The following is an 18,208-nucleotide window of genomic DNA, read 5'->3' on the forward strand; positions in this document are numbered from 1 at the left end:
ACCGTAAACCCTAAATCCTAGCTCCTAAACCTAACTCACCCACCAATCATCATACCACAAACCCTAACTTTATCCTCAATCCCTAAACACACCCACACTTTCATCACCTCATCATCATCTCTCATACCTTAAACCCTAACAACAGCCCCTAACTATAACCACTATCATTATTATTACAGTGTAGATGAGCGAGGAACAACCACACCAAAGACAAAACCAGGCTATGACCCATCGTGTCTGGAGCTATGAAATGTAGTCATGGATAAAAACATCAAGGTGAAGTGAAGAGTGTTTAATGTAGGAGCTTTACCATATAATGAGACACATGGGGAAAAACAGAGGAAAAAATGACTGCAGCAGCAGCTCAACATGTCAAAATGCTATCGAGAATCTACTATATAAAATCTTTTTTATAAAATTTTCTGGACATTTTCTGGAGCTCAGTGAATAAATTTACCAAAGTAAAGAATAACATGACAGACCATGGAGTAATACGAAGGTTATCCATGTCGGGGTGGTGTGATGAGACACAACGTGAAGCAGAGTGCCGTTACCAGCCCGAAGTGCATTATTTTCTTATAACAGCATGGTCTGGAGTGTGTTGTTCCGCTTATACCACAGCGATCTGCCAGCTATTACAATGTTTCATTTTATTAATAAATGACATGTCGTGCATTGTAATGGTTTATAGTTAACATTTAATGTTGTGGAACGTCCGAGAGACAAGTAAGTTCCTGTTCTCACTTACGTTATAGCTGCAATAAACAGTCGTTTCCTCACCAGCATCTCTCTCCCTCTCTCTCTCTCTGTCTGTTTCTCTCTCTATACGTATCTATCTAATGTGTGAATGAGCTGTTACTATAGAAATTTGGATTAATAACAAGTGCATTAATATAAACCTGTCGTTCATGTTACAGCCGGAAATACAGTCCGAGACATGCACTTATACAAAAATAACGCACAGCCAATCAGATTGGAGAATTCAACCACGCTGTGGTATATGTACTTACACTCAGCTCAAAAGAAGATCTTTAATCAGGTTAAAACTAGAAGGTTAATTATAATGAGTATATCCACAAGCCTAATCGCTAGATTTTTCATGTTCTTGTAGGATCTGGTGAATTACCCAGGTCTCAGGAACAAACATGAATGAAATCCTCGTGTTCAGGCTTCAGATGTATATATTTTTTGTAGAAATCAAGAATATTCACATTATACAGTCGGCCCTCCACATTCGCAGGTTTAACGTTCGCGAATTTGATTACTCGCAAGTTTGCCATCTATAATTAAATGGGATTTTTTTTTGGAGTTTTGCAAAATTTAGTAGGTCATAAATGCATAAAATATATGTATTATTAATCTATTTATCATTTACTACCATAAATATACACACAAATTTATTATAAAAAGTTACATTTTGTAAAAAGTTTCGGTAAACTAAAGAACTGCGGACTACGCACTCTGTTTGGGGACGCCACGCTCTTTGTCTCGGTACTAGCCAGCCTCACTCACCTGTTTTGTCTCTCAATGTGCGGCGTATCTCGCGTTTCTCTCAACTTTTTGCACCTTTAAAGTGTAGGTTATAAACGTTAATAATTTTACTGATATCTAAATACTGTACATGTACTGTACTGCCTCTCTCTCACTCTGTGTGTGTGTGTGTGTGTGTGTGTGTGTGTTAGTCTTCACTGCTGATACTTTATGAAACATACTGTTGTAGTGCAGTGTATTGTCTTACTTTTTTTGTGTGTTAAATATGGGGTCTGGAGATATTTGTGGTTTTTCCACATTCGCGGGGGTCCTGCACCCCTAACTGCCGTGAATGTGGAGGGTTGACTGTCTTTAAAAAAAATAATTTAAAAAAAAACCCCACAAAGAAGTCCAAAACCTGAAACTGCTGGAGCAGTCACTACACAACATGTGCTTGTAGTGATCAACAACACTTGATGACATGCAAAGCAACACAAATTAGAAGGACCAACAAAGACCACACCCACAAAACAAACAAACAAACACACACACAACAAAGTTTCCATCCGCCTGTTTTAGTTTTTTCTCCCTATAAAATTCCCCTCAGAAATTTTAATGTAATTAAATGATGTGGTAAATAAATGTTCCAGTTTCTCCAGTTTGCATTTTACTGCCATTTAGCACACAACTGTTTTAACAGTTAGCATCTGCTAGGCCATGTTTAACACAAAAGCAATTTCTGTGGTAGTTGACTACAAAACATATGCTATGATGTCTTGCTAGCTAGTTAGCACATTCACTAGCACATTAAACAGATAGTTTGTCTGTTTTGTACAGCTAATGTAGTCGACTAAAAAATCCATGCTAACTCTTGATTTCATCTCAATTCAATTCAATTTTATTTATATAGCGCTTTTAACAACGGACATTGTCACAAAGCAGCTTTACAGATGTCTAGATGTAAATATAGACTTAGATTTATCCCTAATGTGCAAGAGTTGATTTGATAGCTAGCTTGCACACTCGCTAATGTGTCAAGCAGATAGTGTTAGTTACATTAGAAGACTAAAAATAATAAAATTGTTTTAATTTTTTCAAAGTAGTTGGCTATGTAAAACTTGTGCTACCCAGCTAGCCAGGTTTGCTAGCTAGGTTGCACACTTGCTAGTTTGTTTATTAGCTAGTTAGCTTGTAAATAAAACTTCTTTTTTTATAAACTTCTTAATAATGATTTACTACCTAGCTTCTATACTCACTAATGTGTTAAGCAGTTTGTTAAACAGTTAGCACAATATGGTAATAAATATCTGTCAGCTAACTAGCTGATTTGCTAGCTAGCTTGCAAATTAGCTGGCTGAAAAAGGACACAAAGTTTAATCAGCAGTCAGGTACAGATGTAGTACTTACAACTACATAAAACTAGCACTAAGTAGCTATCTAGCTAACTGGGTAGCTGACTAGAAATCAAACCAGATAGTTAGCATGAATTTTCTGTAGCCAACTGCTTCTGTACTGATGTACTTTGCTAATAAATCCAGTTTGCTACCTAGCTAGCATGCTAAACAGTTATCTGAATAAACTGAGGTGCCATATACAGATGCAGTATTAGGTTAATTTGTATTAGTATTTTGTAGATATTTTAATTTCTAAACTGTTGTACTTGTCACTGCATCAGACTGCAACGCCTTCTGGGTAAGATTAAGTCTACGCTAGGACTTGCCTAACAAACTTCACTTGAGCTAATTAAGTAAAATGGCTTTTAAGATAGCGACAGGGATTCAGCCAAGAGGAAAGTCGACATCAGTAGAGTTTTTTGTAAAATTTTGCTAAACATTTGGATGGAAACGTAGCCACAGAGACGCTAACACTAGCATGCGACCACAGTGACGATGGAGGGCCGTGAGATGTGAGACGAGAGACCCACCACCAGCAGCGTGTTAAACAGGGGAAAGAACAAGATGGATAGATGGATGGACAGAAGGATGGACTGATTTATTTATTTATTTATTTTTTACCTTCTGCTCATGTTTGTGTCTGAGCTGCTGCAGCTCGACCGCGCCCACTGCATTCGCCATGAGATCTTTCACCTTTCGCTCATAGTGCTCTTTCAAGCGTGTCAGATCTTGAGAGAGCTGCGTAGAGAGCAGCAGAGCGGGGCATTACACACACACTCGCACACACACACACACACACACTATTCACTTACAATCACTGTCATTCAGTGCCCTTTTCAGTTGATTTTCCTGAAAAGTCGCTGCAGGTGAAAGGCTTCATTACTAAAACTTTTTGCTCTGATATACGTACACAATAGAAATATAGTGTGTGTACGCTACTTCCTCAATAATAATTCACCTAAGACTGTATCGCAATGTCTAAAAGCAGTCGTGTGGTCACCATGTTTAAGAGATGATTCCACTTTTCTTAGTAATTCAGCATATTTGAGGAGAATGATAATATTCCTTGCAGTTTTGTCTCATTTTCATGATCATTGTGTCTTTACGTTGTCTGTAGATCAGGACGGTCTCGATTTTATGATAGCAAAATTTCTGAAAAGATTTGACGATCCATCGGTCAGATTTTCTGGGCGTAACACTTATAAACGTTCCTACAACGCTGCTGCAACATTGGTTGTTGTAGTCGCACTAACACAAGTGTTTCCGTAATAGTTTTTTTTTAAACTAGAAACGTCGTATTAAGGAATGTTGTTTGTGTTACAACTACATGATCATTTTTCAGAACATTGCAGCAACGTGTTAACAGGCTAATGTTCAGAGAACCTAAACCTATATGAACGTCTCGTTCAAGAACGTTCTCCGTTAGTTACGCCTACATGCTAAACTGTTAACCCATAGTTAATAGCTAGCGTATACTCAGTGTTCCTATTTCCTAGTTGCCTAGCAACAGTGCTTTTATGACTTTAATAACTATGCTAAAATAGCAATGAATTTCAGTTTTATTATTTGAACACGCCGTAAGATTCAGTCTGAAATTCTGTCTCCTTAAAGAAGGAACTGATGCGAATATCTTTTTATTACGTAAACTGTGGGAATTTATAATTCCGTACTCTGGTAGTACTACCCCTAAAACAACACTTCAGACCTATAAACATCCTGGTCTGGTTTAATATTTCATGAACTGAAGCCCCAAAAAATATCAGTCTCCATATGCAAGAAAAACATGTACATATATTTGATCATATCCAAAATATGCGATGCCTAATGTTCATAATGTTTCCCAGTTAAATAAATAAACACATCACTGTCCCTCGTTCCTATTGGCACTCGCCACATCACATCCTTTATATTTTGCCCCGCCCACTTTGCATCGCCAACTCTCTCTCAACTGACTATTTTGTCTCGTTTCGTCTCTCCAGGTGTTAGCACAGGGTTAGCATTAAAAAAAATTCAAAATACATTCACAGTATCTCAACATATATAAAATATATGGACTAGCACTATTTTTTATATATGTCAAAAATACATGCGAATATATTTTTTTTACATTTTATCAACACATATTTTGAAAAAATATATGTTAATGTATTTTCTTTGCATATGGATATCCTTGCAAATGGTGTAAAAGGACCAAAAGACCCAAACACAATATTTTTGTGTTATTATTTTACAGTTTTAAGTTTACACGAGTGTAGCTGTGGGATTTTCTAACAAATGTGTACATTACCGTAAGTAACAGAGTAGCAGGCATCCTGTAAAAAATACTAACAGTTTAGTCTCACTGTAAATGTCACAGCACATGCTGGATCAGGATTTTCCTCTTGTGGCTCTGGTATTACAGTACCATTTTCCCCTTATTTCTGAACTTTTGTTAATACAAAATAAACTCCACAACAAAAACTAACAACTATGGGAATTTTTTTTTTTTTGCAAAATTGAGGAATGTTGGAGCATTGTTAAAGGATCATCCAGTTTCTGGAGGATTTTGGTGATCAATGACTTTGAGGATTGTTGCTAGATTTATGAGTTGTTGAATTATTGCAGAATTCTTGTAGGTTTATTGCAGGATTGACATTTGGCCAATTATTGCAAGAGTTCTGCAGTATTGTCAAAGAACTGAAGGATGGTTGCTGGAGTTTTGCGTCATTGAGGGCGATGGGATGTTTGGAATATTTCTGTATTCTGTAAATTTCCGGAATATTTGCTGGATTGTTGGTTTCTTCCAGGACTGTTGTAGGATTTTGGCAGGAGTGTTAGTAGATTATTGCAAGCTTGCAGCAGTATTGTTGGAGAGATAGAGCATTGTTGCAGGAATTTTATTTGGAGGATTGTTGAAGAATTGATGAGGGAGTACTGTAAGGTTGTTAAAATGATTTTACATTGAAGGATTGTTTGAGGATTTGGGGGATTGATAGAGGCTTGATTGGAGAATTGTTGGAGACTTTTCCTGGACTTTTGCATGACTGTTTAAGGGTTACTGGATGTTAGATAATTTTCATTAACTGTTGCAGGATTACTGTCGAATTGTTACAAGGATTGTTGAATTCGAAGATTTTGTGCTTTTGAGTAAAATTAAGACTTGTTGGAGGATTATCAGATTTTTGGAGAATTTGCAGGATTGATAGAGACTTGTTTGAGGATTATTGGTGGATTAGTTGCATTATAGTTGGAAAATTGAAAGCTTGTTGCTGGAGTTCTGTATGACTGTTGCATGTATGGAATATTGTTGGAGAATTGTTGGAAAACTTTTGATGGATTTTAAGAACCAATGAATGTTGGAAGATTGTTAGATTCTTGGAATTTTTTTGAGGGATTGTTTGAAGATTAATGAGAAATTGTTGAAGACTTCAAGGACTGCATTGTTGAAGAATTTAATGAATGTTAGAGAAATTTTCAGGGATTTTAAGGATTGTTTGAGGATCACTCTAGGACTTTGGGGATTGGTTGCGATTTGTTTGAGGATTTGTTGCGGTTTGTTTGAGGATTTTGGCAAGATTGAGAATTGTTGGATTGTACTTGACGTACTGTTGAATTCTTGCAGCATTGTTTGGAGGGCTATCAGATTTAGTAGAATGATAGAGGCTTGATCAAAGGTCGTTGCAGGATCTTTGGTGGGTTAATGGAGAATTGTTGTATTATTCTAGGAATATTGTTGGATTTTGGTGAAATTGTTGGCACGTTGTATTCTTAAAGAATTACAGGATTGTTGCAGGACTGAGGATTGCTGAATTGTTGTACCATATTTTATCCATGTACACACCTGCTACATAATGTGTGCTTAATGAAATTATGCCAGATTTATTATTATATTTTCAGAATTATTACTAAACCATATTATGTTATAAAAATAATAACGTAATGTGATGATCATTTATTGAAATTATTATCTGTTTTTGTCTCATACTATTATGTTTTGGTGTGTGTTGGCAGATGAAGCAGTGTGTGTGTGTGTGTGTGTATGTGTGTGTGTGTGTGTGTGTGTGTGTGTGCATACGTGTGTTTTGGTGCTGGGTGTGTGTCGGCGGATGTAAGCGTTGGGGAGGAGGCCGTTCTCTCCGTGCCCGGTCTCTCCATCGCTCTCTTCGTCGTAGCTCTCGAACTCGCTGGAGCTCCATCCATTCTCCACAGAGCTGCTGCCTCCCTCCTCACCCAGCTCCACATCATCATAGATCATCTCATCCACGTCTGCTCACACACACACACACACACACACACACACACAATTAGCATCACCATGTCCAACACACTCTTCACTGCTGTTTCTGAGGAAATGAAACTGAATATTTAGCCTTTACTGAAATATTATTAATAGAATATTACCCACTATGAGAGCCTGACACACACACGCACACACACACACACACACAGTCACGCCACTTCCACTGTTAGACATGCTGACTGGACAAATTATACCACAAATTTTACACTGTAAGCTTAACTTGGGAACGTTATTAATGATCTTGACAAAAATGAAGTAGTTCAGTACTTTGAGATGAGCAGTTTTAGTAGTTTTAGATTTGATTAGATTAGCAGGTTGAGTTTAGAAGCTTGAGTTTAGCAGTTTAATATTTTGAGTAGAACTGTTTGAGTTTAGTTATTTAGCAGTTTGAGTGTAGTACTCAGAGTTGATTAGTCTGAGCTGAGCAGTGTATTAGTTTGAGGTTCAATTTAGTGGCTTGATGTTAGCAGATTTGCAATTTCATTATCAGTTCAGTAGTTTGAGTTGAGCAGTTTAATAGGTTGCATTGCGCAAACTACTGGTTTGAATTGAGCAGTTCGAGTTTAGCTGCTTACTAATCTGAATTTCAGTTTAGAAGCTTGAGCTTTGCAGTTCATCAGCTTAGTATTTTGATTTTATCATTTCAGTAGTTTGAGTTTATTAGTTTGAAATGATCAGTTTGAGTTGAGCTACAAGATCAGTAGTTTGAGATTAGCATCTTATGAGATTGAGTTTAGCAGCTAGTGAGTTTGACTTGGGCAGTTCAGTAGTTTGAGTTGCAGTTCAGTTGAATTTAGCAGTGACTTTAACATTTAAAAGTTTAGTATTTTAAGCTCAGTAGTTTGAGTTTACCAGCTTATAAGTGTGAGTTGAACAGTTTAGTACTTTATCAGTTTGAGCTGCAGTTCAGGTGTTTGAGTTTAGCACTGAGTTTAACAGTTCAGTACTTTGAGTTCAGTAGTTTAATTTTAGCATTTTGAGTTTGTTTAGTAGGTTTGTCTATCATCTCTTTATATGTAGCAGTTTTGCACTTTGAGTTTAGAAGTTTAGTAGTGTAAGTTAAGTAGTTTGAAGTTAGTAGCTTTGGTTTAGTAGTTTATCAGTTAAATTTATTAGTTTAAGTTTAATCCTTCCTGTTGTGCTATATTGTGCTAATGCATCACGGTAAATTAACACACCTTTTCTATAACTGTTTGCTTTAAGATCAATTTGGTCAATATTTGGATATTTGGAATTTGGATATTCAGTCTATTCAAAATGTGTAAAGACGCCACAGTGGCAGCAAACAGCGAGCAGAGTGAAATGCAGAAGTAAGAGAAAGAAAGACAGACGGACAGAGGGAGCAGGAACACGGACACACCAACCTGTAGTGGATCCCGAATTCTCTCTCGGAACGTCGTCATAAATAACTTCATCTGGATCTGAAATGCAGAGGCAAACACACACACATACCCATGTCCTAAATCCTCATATCTTTATCGAGTAGGATAGAGACAGCCTGTGTGTGCGTATACGTGTGTGTGTGCGTATACGGGTGTGTGCGCGTATGTGTTTGTGTGCATATAATCTCATGCAGCAGTCAGACTTGAGCGGATGCCGCTGCTTTGAAGGAAAGTCCTGTCGGAGGACAACTTCCTCTGCAGAAGAGGAAGGAAATCTTCTGGGTCTGGGAATCTACTTCAGAAAAACTGTTTACATTTCATCAGTCAGGACAAACTTATGAAATACAGCTTAAAAAAACAGGTTCCTTCCATTTTTAGTATTAGGAATTTTAAAAAATATCTTATTGATGAAAAGAGGCACAAAAACACAGAATGTGGAGAGATTCCCTTTAAAGAAATGTATATGCTAAAAGCTTCATGGATTTATCAGCACAGCTGCAATCAGAGAGTTCAGACTAAACATTTTGTCAATAAAACGAATAAAAGTGAATAAAACGAGGTCTTACTCTCCATCCAGGCCGTGTTGGCAGGATCCGAAGCCCACTTAGCCAGAGCATCTTCCTCTCTTATGGCTGGATATTCTTCAGTGAAGACGCTGTAGGCGAGACGAGTAAAGTCGGTTTAGATTATTACTTATCAAATTCTACGAGTTTCTAATAAAACATGGGCTGAAGTCTATAAAAGACTGTGTGACAGCGTGTGTTCTTCATGTCAGATTATATGATAAAGATCCTCTAACGATAGACCTGTGATCAAATAAAATGTCTACTTTCTGCTCACATCATCAATCAGAAAATGGAGAATGGAATATTTTTTCTGTCGATTAGCATGTTTCGTATACATTTCACCATCACCAATAGCGTACTTTGTAGCTGACAATGAGTCTGGCATCCTCCTATGGGTTTTAGACGAGCATCGCTGCAGCGCTTACACGCTGAGATTTTATTAATAAAGAAATTTCTCTCACAGCCAGAATTTTGTCATTGACTGTCTTTGGTCACAATGGCACTAAATCAGTCACTGATGAACGGGTCACATTATGCGATCTAAGATCTCAACTCACAACCCAAAAAAAAAAAAAAAAAAAAGTGTTAAGGTTTAAGACAGGGAGCATTTCAGAAAACTAGAGTGGGTTTAGTGAGACGGCCATTTTGAAAGCCATAGCACAAAATCTTTGTCTTATCTGAGAAAGGTCTGAGCAGTGAAATGCTTGAGTTGCAAATTCGTTCCTGTTCTCACTTACGTTATAGCAGCTATAATCAGTCGTTCCCTCACCAGCCTCTCTTTATTCACCTAATTTGCTTAAAGTTAATAAGACAAAAAAAAAAACACAACACAGCTTGTCACGTTACTGAGAAACAGCTAAGTGTAAACTCCTCTGTCCTCAAGATGTCGGAAAATTTAAAGTTACAGTTTTACCTCTGACACCGGAGACTCTTTCATTAAATGTCAAAAAAAACAAAAAAAACATCTCCTTACAGAAAACTTCACCATATTGACGATTTTTTAATCCATTTTTGTGAAGCATCTGCTGTACAAGTCCCTGTGAATGAGCCGTTACTATAGAAACGATAACGTATTAGAACGAGCGCATTAATATAAACCTGGGATTTGCAGCTGCACTACTGTCAGAGCTGCTGTTATAGAAAATGAATCAACACCTTCTGACCAATCAGAATCCAGAATTCAACCATGCTTTTCTAGCAAACATTAGCAATTAAGACAGGACCCAGGGAATGCTTTCCTACATCCGGGTCCCATTATTAGGAAACTATCATGTAAAAAAGTAAAAATCAGAAAACTGTGCAGATGAAACACTAATTAACATTTAATTAAAAACATCTACAAATGTATGTCTAATATAACTGCATGTGTGTGTGTGTGTGTGTGTGTGTGTATTCTTCAGTCTGTAATGAGCCTTATGAGGAAATGAACAAACAATACAATAAAAACACTCACCCGTCAGTCAGAGTATGCCCCGCCCCCACAACAGTCACTGCAGAGGAAATTAAAAAAGAACATTAGTTATATGATATATATCTAAACTTTTATTTTGTCATTTTTTTGTCATCACGACATGCAATGAATGTCCCGATAAGCCTGGATACCACTTCAGATTTATATTAATCAGTTTATTCAGAAATAAGCAATATCATTTATCCTCATCAATCATTAAAAATATAAACAATATTGATGGAAATGAAGGATGGCAGGTGTGTGTGTGTGTGTGTGTGCGCATGTGCACAGTTGGAAATAAGAGATTGAGGGAACAGGACAGTCACTAACATCACTAACACCTTCCTAAAACCTTTTTTTGTTACATAAATATGATTGGAAAACGATTAAAAATGAGAGCTGTTATGAATGTACACTACGTGTTATTAAAGTAAAATTATGATTATGATTATTATTATTCACAAGATAAGCAAGCAGAAAAATAAAACCTTTCTTTCCACTGAAGCTGAATAAACATGTTGCTCAAATGTTGCTCTATATCTAACAAACAGCTGTAAGATATTTCCACCACCAGGGGGCAGCATCATACTTGCATTTAGATACAGTGGAGAAACTGCACATCTTTTAGGAGATCTGAGTGTTTCTGTGACCCAGTTAGTTATCTGTCACGTGACGTTTCCATGAGTCTTGACTATAATCTGCATGAAAGCTATTTGCTTATTTAGTTTGTAATCTATGTACAGCTACTAGACACCTAAACAACTCGCTGCTCTTTCCCCAACATCATTCCTGTTATCCAAAGCTGAAACATGGATACACACTGTGGAGTAAAATCAAGTGTCTTCCATCCTGCAATTTCATATTCCAAACATTCCAGAGAGAGGTTAAAAAAGTTCCATCCCAAACCACACCAGACATTTTTGGACAGAGGAAGCGTCCAAACCAAATCGTCTGCATCAAACCACGAGGATCTGATGTCGAGAAACATGAGACTCGAAGCAAAACCCACATGACTTTATGTTCCAGTGAAGGAGGTGTGGCCTCTGCACCCATCAGTCTCAGTGAAGAAGTCTCTGTACTCGCCAGTCTCAGTGAAGGGGGTGTGGCCTTTTTATTAAGTGTCAGTGAAATGGGTGTGGCCACTCTGTCAGTGTCAGTGAAGGAGGCGTGGTCTCTGTGTCTGTCAGTCTCAGTAAAGGAGGCGTGGTCTCTGTGTCTGTCAGTCTCACAGTGAAGGAGGCGTGGTCTCTGTGTCTGTCAGTCTCACAGTGAAGGAGGCGTGGCCTCTGTGTGTGTCAGACTCACAGTGAAGGAGGCGTGGTCTCTGTGTGTGTCAGACTCAGTAAAGGAGGCGTGGTCTCTGTGTGTGTCAGACTCAGTAAAGGAGGCGTGGTCTCTGTGTCTGTCAGTGTCAGTAAAGCAGGCGTGGTCTCTGTGTCTGTCAGTCTCACGGTGAAGGAGGCGTGGTCTCTGTGTGTGTCAGACTCAGTGAAGGAGGCGTGGTCTCTGTGTGTGTCAGACTCAGTGAAGGAGGCGTGGTCTCTGTGTCTGTCAGTGTCAGTAAAGGAGGCGTGGTCTCTGTGTCAGTGTCAGTAAAGGCGGCGTGGTCTCTGTGTCAGTGTCAGTAAAGGAGGCGTGGTCTCTGTGTCAGTAAAGGAGGCGTGGTCTCTGTGTCAGTAAAGGAGGCGTGGTCTCTGTGTCAGTAAAGGAGGCGTGGTCTCTGTGTCAGTGTCAGTAAAGGAGGCGTGGCCTCTGTGTGTGTCAGTCACAGTAAAGGAGGCGTGGTCTCTGTGTGTGTCAGTCTCAGTGAAGGAGGCGTGGCCTCTGTGTCTGTCAGTGTCAGTAAAGGAGGCGTGGTCTCTGTGTCTGTCAGTCTCACAGTGAAGGAGGCGTGGCCTCTCTGGCAATCTGTCCCAATAATATAGGTGTGGCTTCTTCCTCCTAAAAGCTATAAAATATCATCAGTACTATTTCAGAGTAAACTGCCACTGTGGTCTACATGTTTAGGCCACATTTGTGCTTTATGATCAGATCTGCCCAATTCGAAAAAAATTCATTTTATTATTTTATATTGTTCCATTTTTTGACAAATAATTCGCACAAGTCCTAATTAGCAAGGGCAGTCCTATAATTCTGTTAAAAAAATGGAAAACATAAATGTTGCAATGACTGCTCTACATTTACTGTTAATTTATAAAGCATGATAAAACAAAATTAAAGAATTATTTTGAAATTAAAAATGAAATCAGAAATGAAAATCAGGGAATAAGTAGACTGTAGATTGTTTACCTTCATATGTGCAATATGAAAAGTGAGCTGTATATATTAATACATTTAAACAGCTGGCATAAAAGCTGAATGAAGAGTAAGTGTGTTAGGAACAGAGCTGCAGCAACACTTTTGGAGAAAACAGGAAACCCTGATCACAGGCAATGTTCTGCTAAATAAACCCTCGTGTCAAAACATAAAGAGAGAGAGAGAGGAGAGAGGGAGAAGAGAGTTTCCATCTGGATTTTGGAATTTGTTGGCAAAAAAATTGGCAAAAGAAAAAAGAAATTGCAATGAGATGATGGTATCCATGGGCGGAGCGAGGGTATCTCCCAGAGGGCGCCATTATTTACTCTTTTCATCCAAAATTATTTTAGCCATGCACCAAGACATACAAATTAAATGGGAACGTAATGAAAAAGAGGAAATCTGTTTCTCTTTACCTTCTTCATCCACTGAGAAGTGTCTGATGATGACAGGAGTGGTGTAGGTGGGGGTGATAATCGGGACGCTGGAGGGCGTGGCGTAGCCGCAGGGCACGGGCACTGAGTATCCAGAGGGCACAATGGGGCTGCTGGGTACTTCCTGGGCATCACCTTCATTCCCATTGGCTGGGAAAGACAGTAGAGGCGGGCTCTCGGGGGAAATGTCGATCACTGAGTATGGGTTGACTTTGGGTCGGGACCCGGGATTCCCTATTGGTCAGAAAAACAGATAAATCATGTACAATTCCCACCCACTCTCCAGCAGCAGTAGTAGATCTACAATCCTACCTTGTGTATCAGCACCCTCTGGAGGCGGAGGGAGCTCCTTATCTGCACCGCCCTCAATTTGTGCCCCCTCAGGAGGTGGAGGGAAGTCACCGTGAGGAGCAGACGGACAGGTCTGCGGTGGTGGTGGAGGGAGATCAGCCTCCGCATTTTCCGAACCCGGACAGCCTGAAGGGTCGTAATCCAGAGCAGGAGGGAACGAAGGAGGGCGCTCGGCCTCCGGGGCTTCGTCATCAAATTCAAAACGTTCACCTTCTTCTTCCTCATCTAGCACTGAAGACATGAACAAGGACAGAGCAAGACAAATGACAAAGGAGCTGAAAAGTGGCTCAGGGTTGCAACATCATTTTTTAACCATTCTCCTGTATGAAGTAACTGCTAGTGGTACACTACATTAAATATGACTTACAGATACACACAGCTTCCTAATTAGTGAGATTGATAACACTAACACAAGCTGACGAATGAAAAAAGTCTGGAGAAATGAGCCAACTCCTGCAGCAAAGCAGCAAATAAACCTCTTTTCATCCCCCAAAACAAAACTCTCCATAATCAGTCAGCAAAGTTCATTTTCTGAGTTTTACTGCAAAACCTCCAGCGTATATCTGATGCGACTCCTCCATTTTTTTTTTTTTTTACAGACCAAAAAGACCACAGTCCCTCCCACTTATTTTCTACTGGCTCACCAGACTGTACTTATGAATTCACAGGTCAGAGTTCACCTAGGGAAAGTCAAAAGTAAATGCCACCAGAAGCAAAAGCATCGTTCACGTCCCGTGTCCTTTCCCCTTCAGTGAATTTTTCCACCAGGTGAACGTTTGCTCTGAACCCTGCTTTAGCTTAAAAAGCAGAAAAACAGGTGTCTCCCACATCACCATAGCAAGGAGCCAAGAATCATAAATTCCATGGCTGAACCGTAAATTTTGGCACCTCTAGATAAAAAAAATAGGCATGATGTATAAAATCTTACCACATAACCTTGTTTAGCTGTTACTTACAAGCTACTGAATATTAATGATTGTTGAGGTGTGACTTTATGAATATTAATGACTGCTGGGTGGTGGTCTCTGTAAAATCACCAGAGACAGCCCGGAGTTAATAAATATCTAAACACAACCTTTTTAAAGAGAGAATAATCTAGCTAATAATTTAGCTAATCTAGCTAAATCTGAACTATTCAACTCCTAGCTAATCTAGCTAAATCTGAACACCTCCTAGCTAAATCTGAACACCTCCTAGCTAATCTAGATAAATCTGAACACCTCCTAAACCTGAGCAACTCGGCTCCTAGCTAATCACTTGCTAGCTTCTCAGACTACCTAAAACTACCTAAAACCTAAAAGATTTTTTTTTTTTTTTTTTTTTTTATAAAATAGGATTAAATTTTGTATCACAGAAGAAGAGAAAGGGACATGTCAAAGATATTCTGCAACTATTTTGTAAGTGGTTCACTGATTAAGTTTTAAATCGGCTTTCTCACATTGTTCTGAACGTGACACACTGCATAAGAAAAACAGTGAAGAATGTGCATATCTACAAGTCCTTTATTCTTAGAAACACTTGGAGTGAAGTTGCGGTTAAGGCTCGCTGCCTCCTTCATCACTCCAGGGCCTGCAGCTATTTTTAAAACCAGTTCCCCACACCAGTGCTTTGAGGAGGTAGAGCGTCCTTGCGGAAAGACCCGGAACATCTATAATTAAATAAAGAGTGGATCTAAGTTCCTGAAGAAAGTGTACTCGGAAGCTAAACGGGATGTGGGATCTGCAGTAAAGTTGCACCATTAACTAGAATTGCTGAGGAGCTCATTAGCAAAATGTGGTGCTAACATCTCAAACATTCAAGCAGGTCACAAGCTAAGTAAGGAATAAAACACTGCAAGTGGTGCTGTTACAGGAAAATAATCAACAATGGAGTGGTTCCCCGTATCCACGATTACACAGTTTTTAAACCGTTTATGTGAGTCGACTGTACCAGAAATGATAACTTATCGGAACGAATGCATTAATATAAACCTGCGATTTGCAGCTGCACTAATGTCAGAGCTGCTGTTATAGAAACATAAGCAACACCTTCTGACCAATCAGAATCCAGAATTCAACAGCGCTGTAGTGTGGAATTACTCAGGAAGTGAGACGTGTACTGAATGGAGTACACAGCAGGCAGTAAATGATGGTTTATATGGTTGTTTTTATGGAAATTAATGAGGGAAACGTTGGCAGAACAGAGGTGTGTGAAGAAAGGAAACAGAATTGTCCTAACAGGAAACGGATTTGTACCAGGAACAGGGACGGGTTTCCCCAGGGTCCTTCTGCTAAAGGGGATTCCCGAACTACAGCCAGACAGAACACGCACAGCCAGAGGGTTGGAGATTTTCGTATTATAACTACTTAGCACAGTCTGCGTTATTGTTTGCGACATCATGCCTGCACAGTTTGCGACATCATGCCTGAAATCTGACAATCCAAACTGGACAGACTTCCAATCAAAAGCAGCCTACATTCAAAAAAAGACTTTCATCGTGTTCGTTTTTTCACTGAGATTCCTGATTTTAATTAAAACTGAGGACACCATCATGACTTTTGCGGTAGATATTCCCAAAACTCTGTTATTTAGACAACAGTTTCATGACAAACATGTTGAACTCCACTGGTGCGCCATCCAGCTCAATTGTAGATTGACAGAAGTTCATATTAATCACCCCACAGCACTGTTGAATCCTGGATTCTGATTGGTCAGAAGGTGTTGAGTCATTTTTGCCCTTGTTCTGATGCGTTATCGTTTCTTGTACAGTGCACGCTCTACAGTTTTCACCCAAGCAAAGGAGACTTTTATTTAACTTCTATGGAAGGAGTCACCAGTGTCAGCGCTTTGTAACAGTCAGTTAAAAAACTTTTAGTTTTCCGAGTTGTTTACACTTCTGCGCTTTCTCGCCAACATGACAAGCTGCGTTTTTTTTTTTTTCCCATCTTATTAACTTCAAGAGAGAAAAAAAGAGAGGCTGGTGTTCCGACTGTTTATAGCTGCTATAACGTATGTGAGAACTACTTCTGCGGACGTTTCACAACATTAAATGTAACTATAAGTGGATAAAAAGTACAGTATCTCATTCTTTAATAAATGAACAGTTGTAATCATTGGCAAATTGCAGTGGAATAAAAGGAATAAAACACTGCAGGACATGCTGTTATTGGAAAATAATCAACTTCAGGATGGAAACAGTAACTCCCCCTGATGTCGCTGATTATTTTCCTATAACAGCACAGCCCCAAGGTGGTCTATTTATTGCCTAGCTAACAGAGTGTGACCTCACAGCTTACGTGGCAAATGTTCTAGCCTCTAACAAACATGTCAGCTAGATCGGTATGTTATATTATGCAAACAGAAGCGAGTCATCGTGAAGGAACAAATGTAACATGGGAAAGAATACTCCGAATGACAAAAACACTCTTTCATGCTGCTTTGTTCAGTCACGCTATCAGTACATGCATGAGCGTGTAGCTACAGCAGCGGGAAAGTGCTGCTCTTCTTCTGCTGAAAGATGGAGTGACAACATGATAGTGAGGAAACGACAGAGGAGGAAAGGAGGGAGGAAGCAGAGAATGAGATTCCACAGAAATTCCAGAGAAGCATGTAAGAGATAGGCTCTCCTCTTTTCATTCATCTTCACACTTTTTCCTTCCTGTAAAATAACATACAGTTTTAATACCGGATGATGTTACAGGCTGTGAAACATCATGAGGAGGCATCGATGGCTTAATAAAGGTGAGTTCACACTCAGAGCTCATTTTCTATGCAAGCATGCAACACTGAGCCATGATTTATGCAAATTTATGCAAATTAGGCACGAGGTAATGCAACAAATCCAAATGTTTGCCTCAAACCAATTGCTTGGACTAAGTGTATGGCCTGCTTGGTGCAACATTTTTTCATTTCCCATTCTCACAATTTTAGTTCCTACGTACAGCTTGACTAAAAAAAAAAGGGAATAAAATCTTATAACTGTGGTTTCATCTTATTCTGTCATAAAGCTTGGAAGGAGAGTACCTCAGGAGAGTGTATGTAGATAGTACAGTTAACTAGCACTGCTAATCTGCTAGCAAAGCTAATACAAAGTCTGGCATGTAACACGTAACTCAAACTACCAATTTTCACACTGATTTGTGCGTTATTTAATTTGTGTTTAACTAGTTAGATGAAGATGTACAGATATCTAGGTATATGGTCGTGCCTCTGGTGAGTGTATGTAGCTAGTAGAGTTAGCTCACACTACTAATATGCTAACAAAGCTAATACAATGCCTGGTGCGTAATGTACACATATCGAACAATCGATTTTTCATACTTCTATTTCACTTTATTAACATATTAGAAATCATTTTAAATACATTTTAAGGGCAAATAAATGGTATGCTGTAGTAAATCATGTGCAGTAAGCTACATTTTGGCAGCTGCTCTTCCTCATCAGGGTTAAAACGCTACGCACCCACAAGAGACGAACTACAAGCGAGGCGAGAGACTTGTCACTTCTGACTAGTGTGAGAATAACATGGAGAAACTAAAGCTAAAACATACACACAGATACACAGCTGCATTCATTATCTCTAATTTCTTTCCCAGGGTTTCGAGTCTG

At 39.0% G+C, this 18,208-nt stretch overlaps 1 protein-coding gene across 4 annotated transcripts in view; it reads right to left on the reverse strand.

The window, feature by feature from the left end:
• arhgef10 (Rho guanine nucleotide exchange factor (GEF) 10) overlaps positions 1–18,208 on the reverse strand; it is an 85,626-nt gene that overhangs the window by 49,357 nt on the left and 18,061 nt on the right. For 3 of the 4 annotated variants that reach the window (XM_026944187.3, XM_034308149.2, XM_053237477.1), the window contains 7 exons: positions 13,583–13,852; positions 13,253–13,504; positions 10,545–10,581; positions 9,092–9,180; positions 8,508–8,564; positions 6,919–7,109; positions 3,486–3,602 (listed from right to left, as the gene is read on the reverse strand). In XM_026944187.3, coding sequence (XP_026799988.3) covers positions 3,486–3,602; positions 6,919–7,109; positions 8,508–8,564; positions 9,092–9,180; positions 10,545–10,581; positions 13,253–13,504; positions 13,583–13,852 — 1,013 coding nt within the window. The remainder of the gene's footprint in view (positions 1–3,485; positions 3,603–6,918; positions 7,110–8,507; positions 8,565–9,091; positions 9,181–10,544; positions 10,582–13,252; positions 13,505–13,582; positions 13,853–18,208) is intronic. The other variant, XM_026944188.3, reaches the window with a different exon arrangement.

Source organism: Pangasianodon hypophthalmus, chromosome 10, assembly GCF_027358585.1.
Source record: "Pangasianodon hypophthalmus isolate fPanHyp1 chromosome 10, fPanHyp1.pri, whole genome shotgun sequence".
Taxonomy (NCBI): Eukaryota; Metazoa; Chordata; class Actinopteri; order Siluriformes; family Pangasiidae; genus Pangasianodon; species Pangasianodon hypophthalmus.